Raw genomic sequence first — 18487 nt, forward strand, 5'->3', positions numbered from 1 at the left:
TTTTATAGCCTCTTCAGCACCTTTTGTATCCCAGCACATCTGTATTATTGCATATTTATCTATCCACATGCTGTACTAGAGGATGACTCACTTGAGTAGACAGACCACGTTCAATTCCCTGAACCTGCGAAGTATAATGCTGCCATATGGTTGTGCACTAAAAAAATGTTCGGGGAAGGAATGACTGCTTCAGAAAATGAATCTCACTACTTTACAAATGACTTCATCCATTATGATTGAATACATGTGTCAATATGTAATATGTGAGTATAATAAAACTATCAGATTTCAATAAGCTTCATTTCATGTATCTAATACTCATTCAAGCAAATCCAGGTATATGCATAAAAACCAGGAAGAGTTAAAACCTTATGGTAGAACAATGCTGCCAGGAATAGTTCTCTGGTAGACATTTAGTAGCCTTCTTAAATATGTGTTTCTTTCTTCTTTTTTTTAATGTTTATTTATTTTTGAGAGAGAGAGAGAGAGAGAGAGAGCGCGGTGGAGGGCAGAGAGAGAGCGAGACACTGAATCTGAAGAAGGCTCCAGGCTTGAGCTGTCAGCGCAGAGCCCGACGTGGGGCTTGAACTCACGAACTCACGAACCGTGAGATCATGACCTGAGCCAAAGTCAGATGCTTAACTGACTGAGCCACCCAGTCTCCCCAATAGCTTTCTTAAATATGTATAAACTCTGGAAAAACAACTCTAGGACTTTATATATCACTTAAAATTTCATTACCTTAAGTTTTGTCTTCTGTTGAGTGATAATTTGTACTTATTTAATATTTCATGGAGATATTGAGGGAAATATTAAGTTCATTATATAGTACATATTACATATGTATATTACATATGTTATATATTATAAATATTGTGGTGTTACACAATGTGAGCACATGTCCATAGCCATGTGGTTTGAGAGTATCCTAGCTACATCTCATCAGGTATAGTGACAGATCGCATGACACTGGAGAAGTTATTAATGTTTGAGGGTCACGTAAGTAAGCAAACAAGGAAATTAAAAGGATATTACGTTAGGTGATATCTGCATGTGACTTAACTGGTCAAGGCAGGGATGAAAGATCACCAGATAATATAAAATAGAAATCAAAGAAAAATCTTTGTCATTGTTATGCTAAGATATTCTGCAAAACATTTACGTGACAAAGTTCCTGAGATGACACAGGCCATTTTATGATTTTATGTGTACTGTAAAAATGTGAGATCTGCCACATCAGGTAAAGGTTGTCATGAAAGCCCAGTGACAGATCACACTGTTGGGTTCACACTGAACTCCCTCACTCTGGTGTCATTTTGCCGAATGGACCTCATGAGACACAGGGACAATGTCCCTCTATTGCAAATATCTTACCTAGGCCAGAAGATTCCTTACACAAAAACGTAACCCACTGATGAATAATTTTTCGAATATTCTCAATTTGAGAACTGTTAAACAAAGGTAATGAATACAGAAATCAAACATAGTAAACTTTGTAGTTTAAAATAGGACACAACTGAAAAATCATATAAAACCACTATTCTCGCACAGTTTTAATATTGATGCCGTAGCTCTTATCTAAATATATTTATTGCTGATCTTGGAGAAAATTAGCTCAAAAATATCTCTAATAAAAGGAAAGTTGAAGCAAGTAACCAAAAAAATTCAAATATTAAACTAGTGAAAGCATCTCATACATGTTGTTATGAGCAGTAATAAAAAAATGATACACAGAACATGAAATCAGGTAACTCCTGAAATTTTTGTTAGAATGATTTAAAATTAAGTGTATAATCCTATTTATCTGTATAAATATAGAAATATTTTGGGGCACCTGGGGGACTCAGTCAGTTAAGCATCTGACTCTTGATTTCGGCTCAGGTCATGATCTAATGGTTGTGAGGATCGAGAACTGCTTTGGGCTCTACACTGACAGCAAGGAGCCTGCTTGGAATTCTCTCTCTCTCCCTCTCTCTCTGCCTCACCCCTGCTTGCACACACACATACTCTCTCTCAAGATAAATCAATAAAATTTTAAAAAAGAAATATTTTGAGAAAAGACAATAAAACAAAGGCCGTGATATCTCAAAATATATTACTTATATATTGCCACAAAAATTACAAGCTTGGAAATTTGCTTATTAGGTATAAGCACTCCTGAATCATATATTATTTATAATGAGTGAGCTGAACACACATGTTTTTGGCCCACCCATAGCTAACAAATTAACACATACCATCTTTGAAATGTTTTTACACGGTTAAGGCAAATACTATGGAATCCATGCTGAATCTAACCTGCTCAAGATGAAAAAGCACATTTGCTATATCTAATACTCTCTCTACGGTCTTCTCTGGATCTGATGTATCTTCAGTCCTGTTCGGTAAGTCTTTGTAAAGAGCCATTTGCCATCTGATAGCAGGATCCTCCAACTGCATGAAAAAGGAAAAAAGTTTCAAAAATACAAGGTTACGATGTAAGGAAGGGAAGACCTACTTTACTGGGTGTAGCCCAGTGTCAAAACACCATGAAGAGATCAACACAGAGAAAGACCTTGTATTCATGAAATTTACCATGCAGTGGGGAAGACAGAAATTAAATATGTACAGTTGTGAGGAGAGCTACTCAAGAGAAAGATAAGGTATCATGAGCTTGGACCTAACCTGCTGGTGGCTGTTAAGATTCCCCTGAACAAGTGAAGTTTTACCTAGAATGTAAGGATGAGCTGGATATGATCAAGGCAAGGAAGTAGGCAAAGTGATCTATCTTTCTCTTCCCCTTTCACGGTCAAACACTGAAAGATTTACATACTTACTTTTACAGGCAATGATACAGGATCTCATTTATCTATAAATACAGGGACTCTGCAACTGAGTTTAGTCTCATTGAAACAAAGATATCAAATATAAAGCAATGGAGGAATATAAAATCATATTCTTATAATAAAGGAGTCTTTTTAATATTGTCAAATTTCCTGAGTGGGAGATACAACTGAATTCTGTATGTTTTTGAGAAAGATTATTATAACATCGTAGAAATGGACAAATATAAACATCTTTATAGGGAAAAGATCACATTACTTCAAAGAAAGAATATAGAATAACTATATTATTGAAAATAGGCAAAGTCATCCCTGTATGTTTCTCTTCCCCTTTCAAGTCTCCATGAAAACTGGGGGACTGAGGGTAATGAAGCACAAGTAAATGGACAAATCTAAAACTTCACAACTCCCAGCCCAAGAAAGCATAGTTTGACATGGAAAAATAACTCATCTAGGGGCAAACACAGGATTTTATACACTGAGTGGCTTGTAGACACCATCTGTCCTTTGATAAGACAAAATGTTTTTCCTCCACATACTTTTTTTCATTTGAGGACTGTGCCTGGTGCTTCCAGACAGAAATACACATTTTTACTTATATTTGGTAAAATAAGTAGCATCTTTATTCTTTCTCATATAAAATTACTTCTTTTGGCCCCCAGGATGACCCATCCTACAATTTCAAGACAATACATTCAAGAAGGTGCTAGGAATAAAAGAATTCATCTTCTGTAAGTCTGTGTGTCCCCATAATATATGTGCCTGACTCTTCACAAAACAAGTATAGACTGAAATATCAAAAAGAATATGCATTCATTACTGCTTTATTTTCAGGTCTCATTCAGTTGGAAGTGAAATGCTGATCATAAATGCTTTCCTTCTCTGCTCTCCTCTCTCTTTCTGACTCCCCAAGACACAACATAAATTGCCCTCAGTACTACTATAAAAAACTTCTAGAATATAATCGGATTTCCTTCTGCTTCTTCAAGACATCCTTTTTTATTTATTTCCTGGGAAGAGCATAGAACCTTCGTTTAGAGGTACTGAACATCTCCTGTCTCTACTCAGTAATGGTTGTCCTAGACCACGTTTCTCAAAGTGTGGTCTTGAGTCCCGGGGATCCCGAGACCTTTGCATGGACTACAGGATCTCCTCGAACACCCATATATGAAGCATAAACCCTTCACTTGAGGTTCAGGCAGAGGCTTTACTAGTACATTTTAAAATGCTCATAATCGTTTTGCAATCTGAGAAGAGATCGAACTCTAAAAGGCATTCATCTCCCATTCTGGCCAAGTTATTACTAAATAATATGAGTACCTACACATCAAAGTGCACACGAAATGTGCTCTAAATCAGTGTCTGTGCCTTGTGAATATTGGAAAGGTATGTCTCACCTTTATCATATTGTGCTCGTAAGTGTTAAAAGAAGAATATGGTTTTGATCTTGGAAAGAAACATTTTAATACCCAGAAAAGCAAACGTTATGCTGTGGTCACTATTTGCTGACATTTGGGCACTGTCATAATTGAAAAAATTTCCCAGAAGGGACACCAGAATAGAAGCAAATAGGCTGAATGAAGATAACAAATTGCTAGACTTCTTACATTGCATAACGGGTTCTGTAAACAAATGAACAATTTATCCCCTAGTATGAAAAATTTCCAAATAATTGTACTACAAAGTAGTACAAAAAGTACTTACTTCTAGCAATTGTTTTTACCCACATTTATGTTTTCCTTTACCTCCCTAGGTAAATTCATTTATTCATCTATTTCTATTACAGCAAGTCTTAATATCTCCTATGTACTAATGACTTCTAATGACATATATTTAATTTCTGGACACTAGATGAAAAAGTTCAAATTCTTATGGACACCTATCTCCATGTCCCAAAAGTCCTCAAACTCAGCTAATGAAGGAAATTTCCAACCTTTATTTGAAATGGTGACATATTTTTTTTCAAAGTCTAAAAATCTTTGGTGATCTACGTTGACTTTTTAAAGTAAATAAAACACATTACTTATCTTGAGAGTCTTTAATACCAAGAGTTTTGCAAGTAGAGTAAAGACTGATTAAAATAATATGTTTTCACTATTTGAATTGCTAAAGTGACATTACTTGCAATACTATTCTAAAGAGAGATTCACTAAATTCATAAATACTATGTACTTAAATTTGGCTTACCTTGCCTTGTAAATGAATATTACTGCGGATTATATCTCGTACTTCATCCTCAGTGTCTTTCTGTCAAGAAATAAATGTTACCTAAAAGAAGTCTTACCATGAATGCATCAACTGTCACAAGTCAACAGAAGTAACTCCAGCCTCTTTTGAAATAGTGTATGTCTGCCCAAACCTACGTACAGGGTTTCAAACACACCACAAATGCGGGGGATTCTTTTTCAGACTATTTCTTGATACTGCTGTGAACCGGAAACAAGGTACCAACTTACATCGACTCTACGGGAAGTGTCTTAAGACTCACTGGAATGGAATTTCTGGTTCACAAAAAGTGGGGGCAGAGGTGTGTTCCCTTGTGATCAAACAGGGGTATATCTCCATCATTCTCTGAACTCTCCAGAAAGTAATTTTGGCATTTAATACTACCCCCCTCTGATCCAGTAACAACAAGGAAATACCCTGAGAATCAAATACTAGAATGACCACCACCAGAACTGCATCTGTGCAGCCCATGGTGACACAATGTCCCCTCGATTTGCTTATCTCAGGGTATCCAATTCTGGATATTCAGAGAGGTGCTTCCGCGTGGGAATGGGGGTAAAAGAAAATGTCCTCCCATTTACATAAATATAAAATAATGATCCCGCTGTATATTCTTGAAAAAGTGCGTCTAGGTAGCCACAAAGAGAAAAAACAGAGGTCATAAAGAAATCTTGAGAACTGAAATGTTGATGCTTGCCAAGTCGAAGAGTCAACTTGGTTGACTTAGAAAGTCAACACCTTATCTAACCACGATCAGCACAGTCCATGATGCTTCTCACACTGAAAAGTTATCCCTCCTAAATTTGAATACACTTTTCATAACAAATTTTATATAGGAGTTCACATGAAATCCATTTTTTTTCCCCGCTACCAGCAACATGTTTGCATCTTTTCTACTGGGTTTCAGAATATTCCCTGGAGGTGATCAACATAATTTAGAAATGAAAAATAGCGCCCCCCCCCCCAAAAGGGCAGTCTTTGCATACACAGAAAAACTGCTTACTAAAACATCTAACGGAAATGAAATCCTGACACAGACCAGTGAGAAAAAGGGAGTCTAAACATTTGAGTCTGGAGGTCAAGTGATCATTACCACCGGTATGAACAGGAAAGTTACCATACTAAATCGGTTTTTGGCCAGAGCGATGAGCTCCTGGTCCCCAGGGGCACAGATGTTCAACCCAATGGGCAGCAACCGCTTCAGAGCTGCCACAATGAGAGAGGTCTGCGTGGAGTACCGATCTCCTTTGCGCTTCATCTTCTTCCTTTCCTGATCAGAGACAGCGGCCTGGGGAACAAAGACAAGTTTTGGATTCGGTGACTGCTTTTCCCACACTCAGAACTAGGAGTCTTGGGGCGCCTGTATGGCTCAGTCGGTTAAGGGTCTGACCTCTACTCAGGTCATGATCTCACAGTTTGTGGGTTCAAGCCCCGCATCAGGCTCTGCGCTGACAGCTGGGAGCCTGGAGCCTGCTTTGGATTCTGTGTCTTCCTCTCTCTCTGCCCCTCCCCTGCTCATGCTCTGTCTCTGTCTCTCTCAAAAATAAATAAACGTTAAACAAAATTAAAAAAAAATTGGAGTCTCTTCTAACTTGATAGTGGTTCGAACTTCCTTCTTTCTTTGGTCCCTATTTTTGAGAATACTTTTCCTCTCTCCTTCTTAGCATCTCTTGCTAATTTTAAGTCCTACTCTCCTATTCCCAGGTCATTAGAATTCACTGGTGTGCTTTCTACATGCTTTTAGAAGGAAAACGCAAATTGTGATTTTAGAGAAGCAGATGGATATATGTAAAGTCCATAGTAATTTCTGATATTATATGTTTAATAGTTTTCAATGCTTAAGAGGAAAAATTTAAGAATATATGGGTTAATGAAAGACCTAAACGTAAGACAGGAAGCCATCAAAATCCTCAAGGAGAAAGCAAGCATAAACCTCTTTGACCTTGGCTGCAGCAACTTCTTACTTGACACGTCTCCAGAGGCGAGGGAAATTAAGGCAAAAATGAACTATTGGGACCTCATCAAAATAAAAAGTTCTGCACAGCGAAAGAAACAATCAGCAAAACTAAAAGGCAACTGATGGAATAGGAGAAGATATTTGCAAACAACATATCAGATAAAGAGTTAGTATCCAAAATCTATCAAGAACTTATCAAACTCAGCACCCAAAAAAACAAATAATCCAGTGAAGAAATGGGCAAAAGACAGGAATAGACACTTCTCCAAAGAAGACATCCAGATGGCTAACAGACACATGAAAAAATGCTCAACATCACTCATCATCAGGCAAATACAAATCAAAACCACAAGGAGATACCACCTTACACCTGTCACAAGGGCTAACACTAACAACTCAGGTAACAACAGATGTTCGTGAGGATGTGGAGAAAGAGGATCTCTTTTGCACTGTTGGTGGGAATGCAAACTGGTGCAGCCGCTCTGGGAAGCAGTACGGAGGTTCCTCAAAAAACTAAAAATAGAACTACCCTACGACCCAGCAATTGTACTAGGCATTTATCCAAGGGATACAAGTATGCTGTTTCAAAGGGACACATGCATCCCCTTGTTTATAGCAGCACTATCAACAATAGGCAAAGTATGGAAAGAGCCCAAATGTCCATCGATGGATGAATGGATAAAGAAGATGTGGTATATATATTCAATGGAGTATTACCCGGCAATCAAAAAGAATGAAATCTTGCCATTTGCAAGTACATGGATGGAACCAGAGGGTATTATGCTAAGCGAAATTAGGGAAAGACAAATATCATATGACTTCACTCATATGAGGACTTTAAGACAGAGAACAAATGTACACAAGGGAAAGGAAGCAAAAATAATATAAAAACAGGGAGGGGGACAAAACATAAGAGACTCTTAAATATGGAGAACAAACAGAGGGTCACTGAAGTGTTTGTGGAAGCAGGGGATGGGCTAAATGGGTAAGAGGTATTAAGGAATCTACTCCTGAAATCATTGTTGCACTATATGCTAACTTGGATATAAATTTTAAAAATAAATTAAAATTAAAAAAAGAAATCTAACCAAAAAATAAATAATAAAAACGATTTTAGGCGTGCCTGGGTGGCTCAGTAAGCTAAGCATCTGATTTTGGCTCAGGTCATGATCTCGTAGTTCGTGGGTTTGAGCCTGCAACGGGATCTGTGCGGACAGCTCAGAGCCTGGAGCCTGCTTCGGATTCTGTGTCTTCCTCTCTCTCTGCCCCTTCCTTGTTTGTGCTCTGTCTCTCTCTGTCTCAACAATTAATAAATGTTAAAAAAAAAATTTTTTTTAAATAAATAAAAATAAAAAAGAATCCCAAGAAACTCCAGCTACCAAGCCAGTCGGTGCCCATCCCCCAACTCTATCCCCTAGGACCTTCCTGGAACTCATGGGTCATGCCAAAGGCTGGGGGCAGGGCAGGAGAGCTGGGGGCACAATCCCTCTGTGCCCAAGAAGGCCGTCACTGCAGGATGAATTGAAATCCATGCAATCCCACGTGGCCTTCAGAAGAACCTCCTCCTATGGATCCAAACCAGCTAGAGATGTTCCTGTCACTCCTCTCAAGCCACCTTGTCTGTCTGTTCAGTTTAACTGCCGATGCCTCTCAGGCAGTGGGTTTGTTCAAACTGAAGCTCAAGAGAATTATAACATATAGGGTCATATTTAACAAGTAAGGAAGACTCATACATAGAATCTGATGAATAAACTATCTTATTGTTCAAAAAAAAGGAATATATAGCTTATTTTTGTTTGATAGATGCTTGGTTTGAAATATACACATGCTCTCACTCTCACACACATGAACACAGTGTATATAAGACTATTATAAAATACATTAGCCTTTTATGCAGTCTTCAAACACGTCTCCCTAGGGCATTAACCCCTCTCTAGTGGAAACAGATGTTAATATACTAACTCATATAACATAAATATTCAGGATTAGATCTCTGGACGGCCTGTTCACATCTGAGTAGTGCCATGCTACCTCAGGGTTCTTTTGGGATTTTGTTGAATTTTATGTTCATGTGTCAGGGTCACTTTCAATGCCGAATCTAATTTTCACTGGGTAGTAAGTGTCATTCTTTCTATTAACAGGGCATATGCTAATGTCAAAATGAAATTAATTGTCCCATATCCACTGCTTTGTACTTGTTAAGTTTCTTTGTAGCAATAACACTGCAGATATCTTCATGACAGTGACATACTGTAATAGTTTCGGTCTACCGAGAAAAAAAACAGAAGAGAACTTAACATACAAACAATATGCTTTCCCTATGTTGCTATCACAACATGATGTTGAAAGAATTTCTTCACATTATGCAGTAAAATAATGGAGTCATCATGAAGTAATGGTGCCTTATATATTGTTAATTATATTATATGACATATTTACTATGACATATATTATACATAGAGTATATGTTGATATATCAAACCTATAATATTTGAGCCACAGCAATAAGAATTGTATTCAGTTTCCAACGAAATGGACTTACTGCATGGACCCTGTTCTTAACTGTACCAATTCATAAGAGATTATTTTCAGTATATTTAGTGGAAAAAAAAAACCCTATGAATAATTATTTGTGCCATTAAATTAACTCATAAAAATAATGAATCAGTGGTTTTATTTTATTTTATTTTATTTTTTAATTTTTTTTTTTTAACGTTTATTTATCTTTGAGACAGAGAGAGACAGAGCATGAACGGGGGAGGGGCAGAGAGAGAGGGAGACACAGAATCGGAAACAGGCTCCAGGCTCCGAGCCATCAGCCCAGAGCCCGATGCGGGGCTCGAACTCACGGACCGCGAGATCGTGACCCGAGCTGAAGTCGGCCGCTTAACCGACCGAGCCACCCAGGCGCCCCTGGATCAGTGGTTTTAAATGAGCTCTTTGCTCATTTAAAAATGAAGGAAATGTAACCACAGTGATAAAAATAATTATCCAAATGAGGAACCAACATCCTAAAAATTAAACAAATTGATACAAATGATTGCAAACATATTTCTATCCAATTCTGGTAATTTAGCTTCAGCAAAACAATATCATACAATACATTAATGTCTAAATTTTGTTGGTGTTATGGTTTTCTTGACCCTAACTTGTAAAGATTTTTGATTTTATGGTTGTATAAGTACAAGGGGCTTATACCTGGTTTGAAATTTATAAATATTCAAGTGACCCTACAATAAGACTAATTGAAATCAACACTAAGGGCAATTATAAACTGCTCCATTTTGAGAAACACTAGACAAATGAACTCCTCCTTATGCTCAAATAATAATCTTGCATTGTATACCACAGGAAATCTATAAACTGAAAAGAGAAATTAATACATCTTTGAACACTCCCAGTGATGATATAGTCCACTTCCACTATAAAGAAATGAAATCTACAATCAAATATGCTTATGTACGACTATATCAATCAGGTTTTTGATGTTTATTTATTTTTGAGACAGAGAGAGACAGAGCATGAGCAGGGGAGGGGCAGAGAAAGAGAGGGAGACACAGAATCTGAAGCAGGCTCCAGGCTCTGAGCTGTCAGTACAGAGTCCGATGCGGGGCTCGAACTTATCAACCGCGAGATCATGACCTGAGCCGAAGTCGGATGCTCAACTGACTAAGCCACCCAGGCACCCCTATCAATTGGGTTGGTTTGTTTGTTTGTTTGGTTGGTTGGTTGGTTGCTGGCTGTTTTCTCACCAGACTATGGAGCTCCATCAGGGCAGGGGCCAAACTTGGTCTGCTCCTTTCTATTCATTCATTCATTCATTCATTCATCCATTCACTCTTCATTCATTCACTCACATACTCATTATTTATTTTAAAGAGTTTTTTAAATGTTTTTTTAAATTTATTTTTGAGAGAGAAAGAGAATATGAGCAGGGGAGGGGCAGAGACAGACAGAAACACAGAATCTGAAGCAGGCTCCAGACTCTGGGCTGTCAGCACAGAGCCCAACACGGGGCTCGAACCATGAGATCATGACCTGAGCCAAAGTCGGCCGCTTAACTAACTGAGCCACCCAGGAGCCCCAAAAGAGTTTTTTTTAAGTTTGTTTATTTTGAGAGAGTGAGAGAGAATGTAAGCAGAGGAGGGGCAGAGAGAAAGGGAGAGAGAGAATCCCAAGCAGACTCCGGACTGTCAGTGCAGAGCCTGATGCGGGGCGCGATCTAGTGAACCATGAGATCATGATCTGAGCCACAATCAAGAGTCAGATGCTTAACCAATGGAGCCACCCAGGGGCCCTTCCAGTATTTAGAACCAAGCACTCCGCCTTGTCCCTAGGAGCTGCTCAATAATTTGAGCAGAACTGCTAACACTACTGAATTTGCATGATATTTCATTTGCAACCAATTCCTAACATTCGAATCAGAGGTGAATTTGCAACAGCATGGTCGATATGGGCATCGTATTTAAACAGAAAAGTAGGGTCAGCTGATCCCCGTCACGAATCAGTCTCTTTCTCTCTCTCAGGCACACACACGCATACACACACACACACACACACACACACAATTTCACCTAAAATAAAATTTAATACAGGATCACGAAAAAGGGAAGACTTTTCTAATAGTCCCACAGTGAAATAGCCTCCCCAAACAAAACAAAAATCATAGATATTTACTAATGTTTTTTTCAAAAAAAATTCAGATATATTAATTATAAAAGTGAATCTCATCACATCAAAAACACAAGAGATGACAAATGCCGGTGATTATATGGAGAAAAAGAAACCCGTGCTCACTCTTGATGGGAATGTAAATTGGTGCAGCCACTGTGGAAAACAGTATAGACGTTCCTCAAAAGTTAAAAATAGAACCACAGGACGCAGCAATTACACTCTTGGGTATTTAGCAAAAGGAAATGAAAACAGGGTCCCAACATGTCTGCACCCTCCTGTTCATTGCAGCGTCAGTCAAAAGAGCCAAGATATGGAAACAACCTATGCATTCATGCATGGATATATGCACACAGTGGAGTGTTATTCAGCCATAAGAAAGAAATCCTGCCATGTGCAACAACACGGATGAACCCTGAGGGCATTATGCTAAGTAGATAAGTTAGAGAAAGACAAATACCATATGCTACCACCTATATGTGGAATCTGAAAAAGACAAACTGATAAAAACAGAGAGGAGAGTGGTGGTTACCAGGGGCCGGGAGGTGGGGACAACAGGGACATGCTAATCAACGTGGACACATCTCCCATTATAAGATAAATATAAGTTCTGGGGATCTAATATACAGCAGAGTGATTGTAGCTAATGATCGATCCTGTGTTGTCTACTTGAAAGTTTCTAAGAGAGTAGATCTTAAGTGTCCTCACCACAGGAACAAATGGTAATTATATGACATGATGTTAACCAATGCTACGGTGATAATCAGGTTGCAATACAGAAGTGTATCAAGTCAATCTGTTGTTGATTTGTTCACCTGACACAGCACACTGTTATATGCCAACTGTATGTTAATAAAGCTGGAAAAGATAGTGAGCCTAGCTTTAAATAAATAAGGCCAGGTGCTACATTTCAACAGGAACTGAAATCTTAAGAAAAAACAGGACAGAATTCTATAATGCAATAGGTAAAACCCACTATTTTTTTTTCTCACATCAACAAACTAACAAGAGTTTGTAATAGATGCTTTCTTTAAAAAAAAAAAATTATAATCTTTATTTATTTTTGAGAGAGAGAGACAGAGGGTGAGCGGGAGAGGGGCAGAGAGAGAGGGAGACACAGAATCCAAAGCAGGCTCCAGGCTCTGAGCTGTCAGCACAGAGCCCGATGCAGGGCTTGAACTCAGGAACTGTGAGATCATGACTTGAGCTGAAGTCAGCTGCTCAACCGAGACACCCAGACCCATGGATGCTTTCTGTATATGGGTTTTTTTGGTGTTTTTGTTTTTTAAGATTATTTATTTATTTTGAGAGACAGAGGGAGCACAAGTGGGGGAGGGGGCAGAAAGAGAGAGAGAGAGAGAGAGAGAGACTCCCACCCTGGCTCCACTGCCAGCACAGAGCGCAACATGGGGCTCGAACTCACCAACCGCGAGATTATGACCTGAGCCAAAGTCAGACGCTTAACCGACCGAGCCACCCAGGCGCCCCTGCGTATGTTTTTTAAAAAGTCATGCCATTAAAAACTTCAGCAATGCTGGCAATACAATGATGAAACATTGGTACCAATGCAACAGTGAGTCTGGAAAATCAACAGTAAAATAAGACACCTACACATGCCCAGGTTAAGGACCAAATTTCAAACTCTTTAAAGTCAAATCTTAGATTTATCCATATTAATTAAGTAGCCACCATGCACCAAGCGCTGCATTGAGCTTTCAAGTTACCATGTGAATAAAATATGTTCCCCGCCCCTGCAGAATGTTGGGTCTTAAAGAAGTCACAGGGGCTGCCGCCCAGAGTGCTCAGGGCCAGGCTGTCACCGAGGGCTAAGAGTAAGAGAAGGGGGCAGGAGGAGACCGGCTTCACCGGAGGGGAGCATTCACCACCCTACACGTTAACAACTGGGTGAAGTACACTAATATGCACTTGCTGTAGACAACACCACTTCCCAAGCTTCAGACAAAGGCACAGCAGGGCTTCCGTGTCCCACACAGGTGGTCACCCCCTCCTTAGAGCATTACGGCCAATTTCATATGCACTGGCCTCTCTCTGCCTGATGGGATACACACATTTTAATTCAAAATGAGGTCCTCAATCCCAGATTACCATATTCCAAATTGGTCTGCTGGCTTCAATCATATTTCCATATTTTATCTATAATTACCCGCTTTCTATATTATCTTCTAATTTTAGAAATGGTACTGCAGGGGTGTGTTGGTGGTTCAGTTGGTTGAGCATCTGACTCTTGATTTGGGCTGTGGTCATGATCTCATAGTTCATGGGTTTGAGCCTTGCATCAGGCTCTATGCTGGTGCTGCAGAGCCTGCTTGGGGTTCCCTCTCTCTCTCTCTCTCTCTCTGTCCTACTCTCTCTCTCTCTTCTCTCAAAATAAATAAACTTAAAAAAAAAAGAAAGCAATGGTACTCCATACAAATAGCATTCGTTCCTGTTTGGATGTCTGCTTGAAGACTGATACATAACAATATGTTGTTTGGTTTGTGTTTGGGTCTGAATCTCCATTCAAAAGAGTTTCTTTCTCCTTCTTCTGCACTCCAGGGGAGTGGATCTATGGGCCACTGTGACGTCTCAGGCAGACAGTTTGAGGCTTTGTCAGAGGAATCCCTGAAGCCTTCTGGATCATTCTGTTCCCAGCTCTGCATGGGGGAACATCTCTCTGCCCATTTCAGCTTCAGACGTAAGACCTATGGCTACCTTCCTGTTACCCATTCCTGGCACTAGACCTGAACAGTGCAGCTTTTGGGAAAGATGTTACTCATTCCTTTGCTACATCCTGCTTTTGGGCCCTTCCTGCCATATGGGGTTAGCAGAGCACCTCAATGATATGATGGAAGTAGAATTATGATGCTACTTTGGCCAACACAGTGACTCTCAAATCTGTGCAAATGCTGAAACACAAAGACATCATGATTCTTTTGGTGAAACAATAGTGTCTTAAACCAGCCTGGGTGGCTTAGTCGGTTAAGCATCTGACTCTTGATCTCAGTTCAGGTCATGATCTCATGGTTTGTGAGATCAAGATCCGCACAGGGCTCTGAGCTGACAGCGTGGAGCCTGCTTGGGATTTTCTCTCTCCTCTCTCTGCCCCAACCCTGCTCATGCACACACATGCATGCACTCTCTCTCTCAAAATAAATAAATACACATTAACAAAATAAACTAGAAACATTACTTCTAGGAAAAATGTTTATGGTATGTATGCAATACAAAATCTCAAGCACACATGTAGACAAAAACGACGAGACGTAAGAACAACAAGGGAAAGCGTGATCACTCATTTCTAAGTACTTCATCAATATTTCTGTTATTTGTTATATATCTTGTTTCAGAGCGTTAGCAGTCATATGGTAAAAAGACTGAAAGGCTTGAGAAAATTTGGGGGGGGGGTGCGGGCATTAAGATGCTTCTATCCATTTTTGCATTTTATCCCCTGCAAATGGGAGTAAATGTTACTCTTCGTCAGTGTGTACAGATGCCCTAGTGTGGCTTATAGGATGTGCAGCACACTGAGCGTATGCTTTGAGAATCAATGGACTACAATGAGGAAAAGGAGGGAAGAAGATGTCTTTGTAAGGGTGTGCAGACCTCTGATCTTACGACTTTTCGCTTACCTCAAGTTTCATGATACACCACAATCACCGTCATCCTCCCAAACTTAACACTGACTCCTTGGGCCCTCTCTCTATGCCTTTGTTAACGGCGTCCTATATCGACAACATGCTGTCAAAGCAGAGAAATTCACTAACGGTTTTCGGCTCAAAACATCCGTGAGACGTGTGCTTTTAGCGCAGCATCTCCTGACAGAGCATCAGCTCACTCTCCAGGCTTGCTGACAGCCCAGAGGGGAGAAAAGTTCTCATCTTTTATGTGTGTGGCAAGAGCACGGTCACGCAAATAGCCTACTGTAGTTGGGGACAGACACTGCAGGCATGCAAAGCTTCAGTTACCCTTAGCTTTTAGTTCCTCTGTAATCGTGTCAAATGCATGCATTTAAAACCCTAAAAAAGACTAGGAGCATTGAGGGACGCTATTCAATTGTCCCAGTGGTCACCAACAAAGCAGGTGACAGGCACGAGTCACTCCTAGGGTTCAGGGGAACAGGTGTCCCTGCCAAGGAAACGCCACCCCATAACTTACAGAGTTAGAGACTGATTTCCTTGGCCAGACTCACACTATGCTGCATCTCTGGCCATCTGGCAGCATACTTTCGGTGTTACATACTTTGCGTGTCTGTAAGCTGTTCATTTCCTTATTTAGTGGTAATTCAAATAACAAAGGCATGGATCTTTAAGTGTTTGGAGAGGTCCTCCCCTCCCTAACATGAGTGACACAGAAGACAAAAATTTAGAGGCATCCCCCCACATCTCCTATGTGAGAACCTGGAATCCATCCATGTGGTTCTTAAACAATGCGGCTAATTATTCTGATGTCCAAGTGTGTGTGTGTGTGTGTGTGTGTGTGTGTGTGTGTGTGTGTGTTTGCAGGTGGGTGGGTGAGTATGTTAAGCATGCCTTTTTATTCTGAGACTTTGATGTCTTGGGGTCTTGATCCTTGATCACTCCTCCCAAAGATAGTCATTTCCTACAGATAATAAACGACTTTCTTGCAAGCATGTCTTTCATAGATCGACCGACCAACCCAGAGTCCTGTATTCCCCAAACGCTTCCTCTACCTGGGCCTCCATCCACTTGCCCTAATCGCCCCAGGGCTACGTACCCCAACTAGGGACACTCCTTACACCCCAGAGACCACTGAAATTATGCAAACTAGCCAACTCTGCTTTACCCGTCCAGTCCCACAAAAACCGTAATACAGGTTCCTGCCCACCTTTTCCCCTTGTTCCCTCTGCCACAAGACCAACAGTGCTTTGCCACATGTCCCCCCCATATGACACGCCTTCTGTTTCTAGGAAACGGTGAGTAAAAACCTCTTCCTTCATGAAAGTCATTTCTGGGTCTGTCTTACCATACCTACTCACATCCTAGGTTTCCTTAAAACTGGGTGTATGCATATGTGTTTAATCGGTAAATAATATTACAAAATCTATAAAATCTCAGTTATACATCCTCAAAAGATCTAAAAGAAAATCAGCAAATGAAGGTTCCATTCAGACATTTTCTAGAACAGTACAACGTATTATACTAATACCTTTGACATCTTTGACTTGGTGTCCGTAATAAGGAAAGACATATTGTTGATTTCATTCTGTACCACAAAGTTCTGCTCTTCTCTTTTGAAATTCTGAGAAGGTGCAAAGAAAATTTCAGTTAAAACCACACAGATAAGAAGCCCATGTAATCAAGAGGTTACACAGGACCCAGAAGTCTTTACAAAGAGAAGTAGTAATTCGATACAGATTTAATAAGAAAGGGAGCAAATATTTGTTACGTATATAATGAGAGTGCTTGGCATGGGGCAACAATTCTGGGAACTAGATACAAATATGTAATGTTTCAAAGGTGGGAACACTAAGATCCAGAATATTTTAAGCACTGAAGTCACACACCTACCAAGGGATAGAATCAGTACTCAAATCCCAATGTAGCTGGCAAAAGGCACAGACTGCTTCTTGGAAGAAACACGGGGCGTGCACAACTATGATGTAGCTTTCCATTCTGCCAGATATTTTATCTACTTTTTCAAATACTATTGACGTTATTTTATTCATGTTCAATTCAGGAGTGTGAGAACACAAAGTCAACTGTTTGAGGAGTGGTAGTGAAGAAAGCAAACACAAAATGAAAGTAGAAATATTCAGAGGTTTAAAACAGAAATTAACAATCTAAGCACATGCCTTCTTCCTCTTTTTTTTTTTTTTAATGTTTATTTATTTTTGAGAGAGAGAGAAAGAGACGGACCACAAGCGGGGGTGGGACAGAGAAACAGGGAGACACAGAATCTGAAGCAGGCTCCAGGCTCTGAGCTATCAGCACAGAGCCTGACACTGGGCTCGAACCCACGAACTGTGAGATCATGACCTGAGCTGAAGTCAGACGCTTAACCCACTGAGCCACCCAGATGCCTCAGCTTCTTCCTCTTTTGGATAAGCAAAACTCAAATAAAATAATTTCCTAGTAAGCATCCAAAATGTTAACAATTGATGAGTAATAAAATATTTTGTGTGAAGGACAGTGAAAAGACCAAGCTTCGACTTTCCTTCAGCTCACGTTAACCTTCTAATCTTACTGTTCATAACAATACGGTTGCTCATGAGTTTCATCTTTAAATATTTGGGTAAGAATATATATGACACACACTAACAGATTTGTGTTTTAAATATACCCATGAGATTCAAAGGGTGCCTGGGTGGCTCAGCCAGTTAAGCGTCCGACTTCAGCCCAGGTCATGATCTCATGATTCGTGAGCTCAAGCCCGGCATCGGGCTCTGTGCTGACAGTTTGAAGCCTGGAGCTGCTTCGGATTCTGTGTCTCCCTTTCTCTCTGCCCCAACCCTGCTCATGCTCTGTCTCTCTGTCTCTCTGTCTCTCTGTCTCTCTCTCTCTCTCAAAAATAAATAAATATTTAAAAAAAATTTTTTAATAAAAAAAATATCCCATGAGATTCAAAAGTACATATTCAGATTTTTTTCTTATTCTTGAAATTATCATTAGACATTCATCTAAAAATCTGATGATGATAAATACTCCTCCAAATACTTTTCCAAAATTATGTCTTGCATATAAATTTAAAGAAGCCTTTTTTTGGTATTTTGGTGATTAATGAAGTTGAAGAGTCTCAGTTCTTCAAGGGAAAATATGCAGGTTTTAGTTTTCTTAATTTCAAATATTCCTTG

At 39.6% G+C, this 18487-nt stretch overlaps 1 protein-coding gene across 1 annotated transcript in view; it reads right to left on the reverse strand.

The window, feature by feature from the left end:
• The window catches only part of RYR2 (ryanodine receptor 2), a 765551-nt gene that overhangs the window by 109418 nt on the left and 637646 nt on the right, over positions 1 to 18487 (reverse strand). The window contains exons 71-74 of the mRNA XM_042907783.1: positions 16843 to 16935; positions 6166 to 6336; positions 5010 to 5069; positions 2299 to 2433 (exon numbers count right to left, since the gene is read on the reverse strand). Coding sequence (XP_042763717.1) covers positions 2299 to 2433; positions 5010 to 5069; positions 6166 to 6336; positions 16843 to 16935 — 459 coding nt within the window. The remainder of the gene's footprint in view (positions 1 to 2298; positions 2434 to 5009; positions 5070 to 6165; positions 6337 to 16842; positions 16936 to 18487) is intronic.

This window comes from Panthera leo, chromosome D2 (assembly GCF_018350215.1).
Source record: "Panthera leo isolate Ple1 chromosome D2, P.leo_Ple1_pat1.1, whole genome shotgun sequence".
NCBI lineage: Eukaryota > Metazoa > Chordata > Mammalia > Carnivora > Felidae > Panthera > Panthera leo.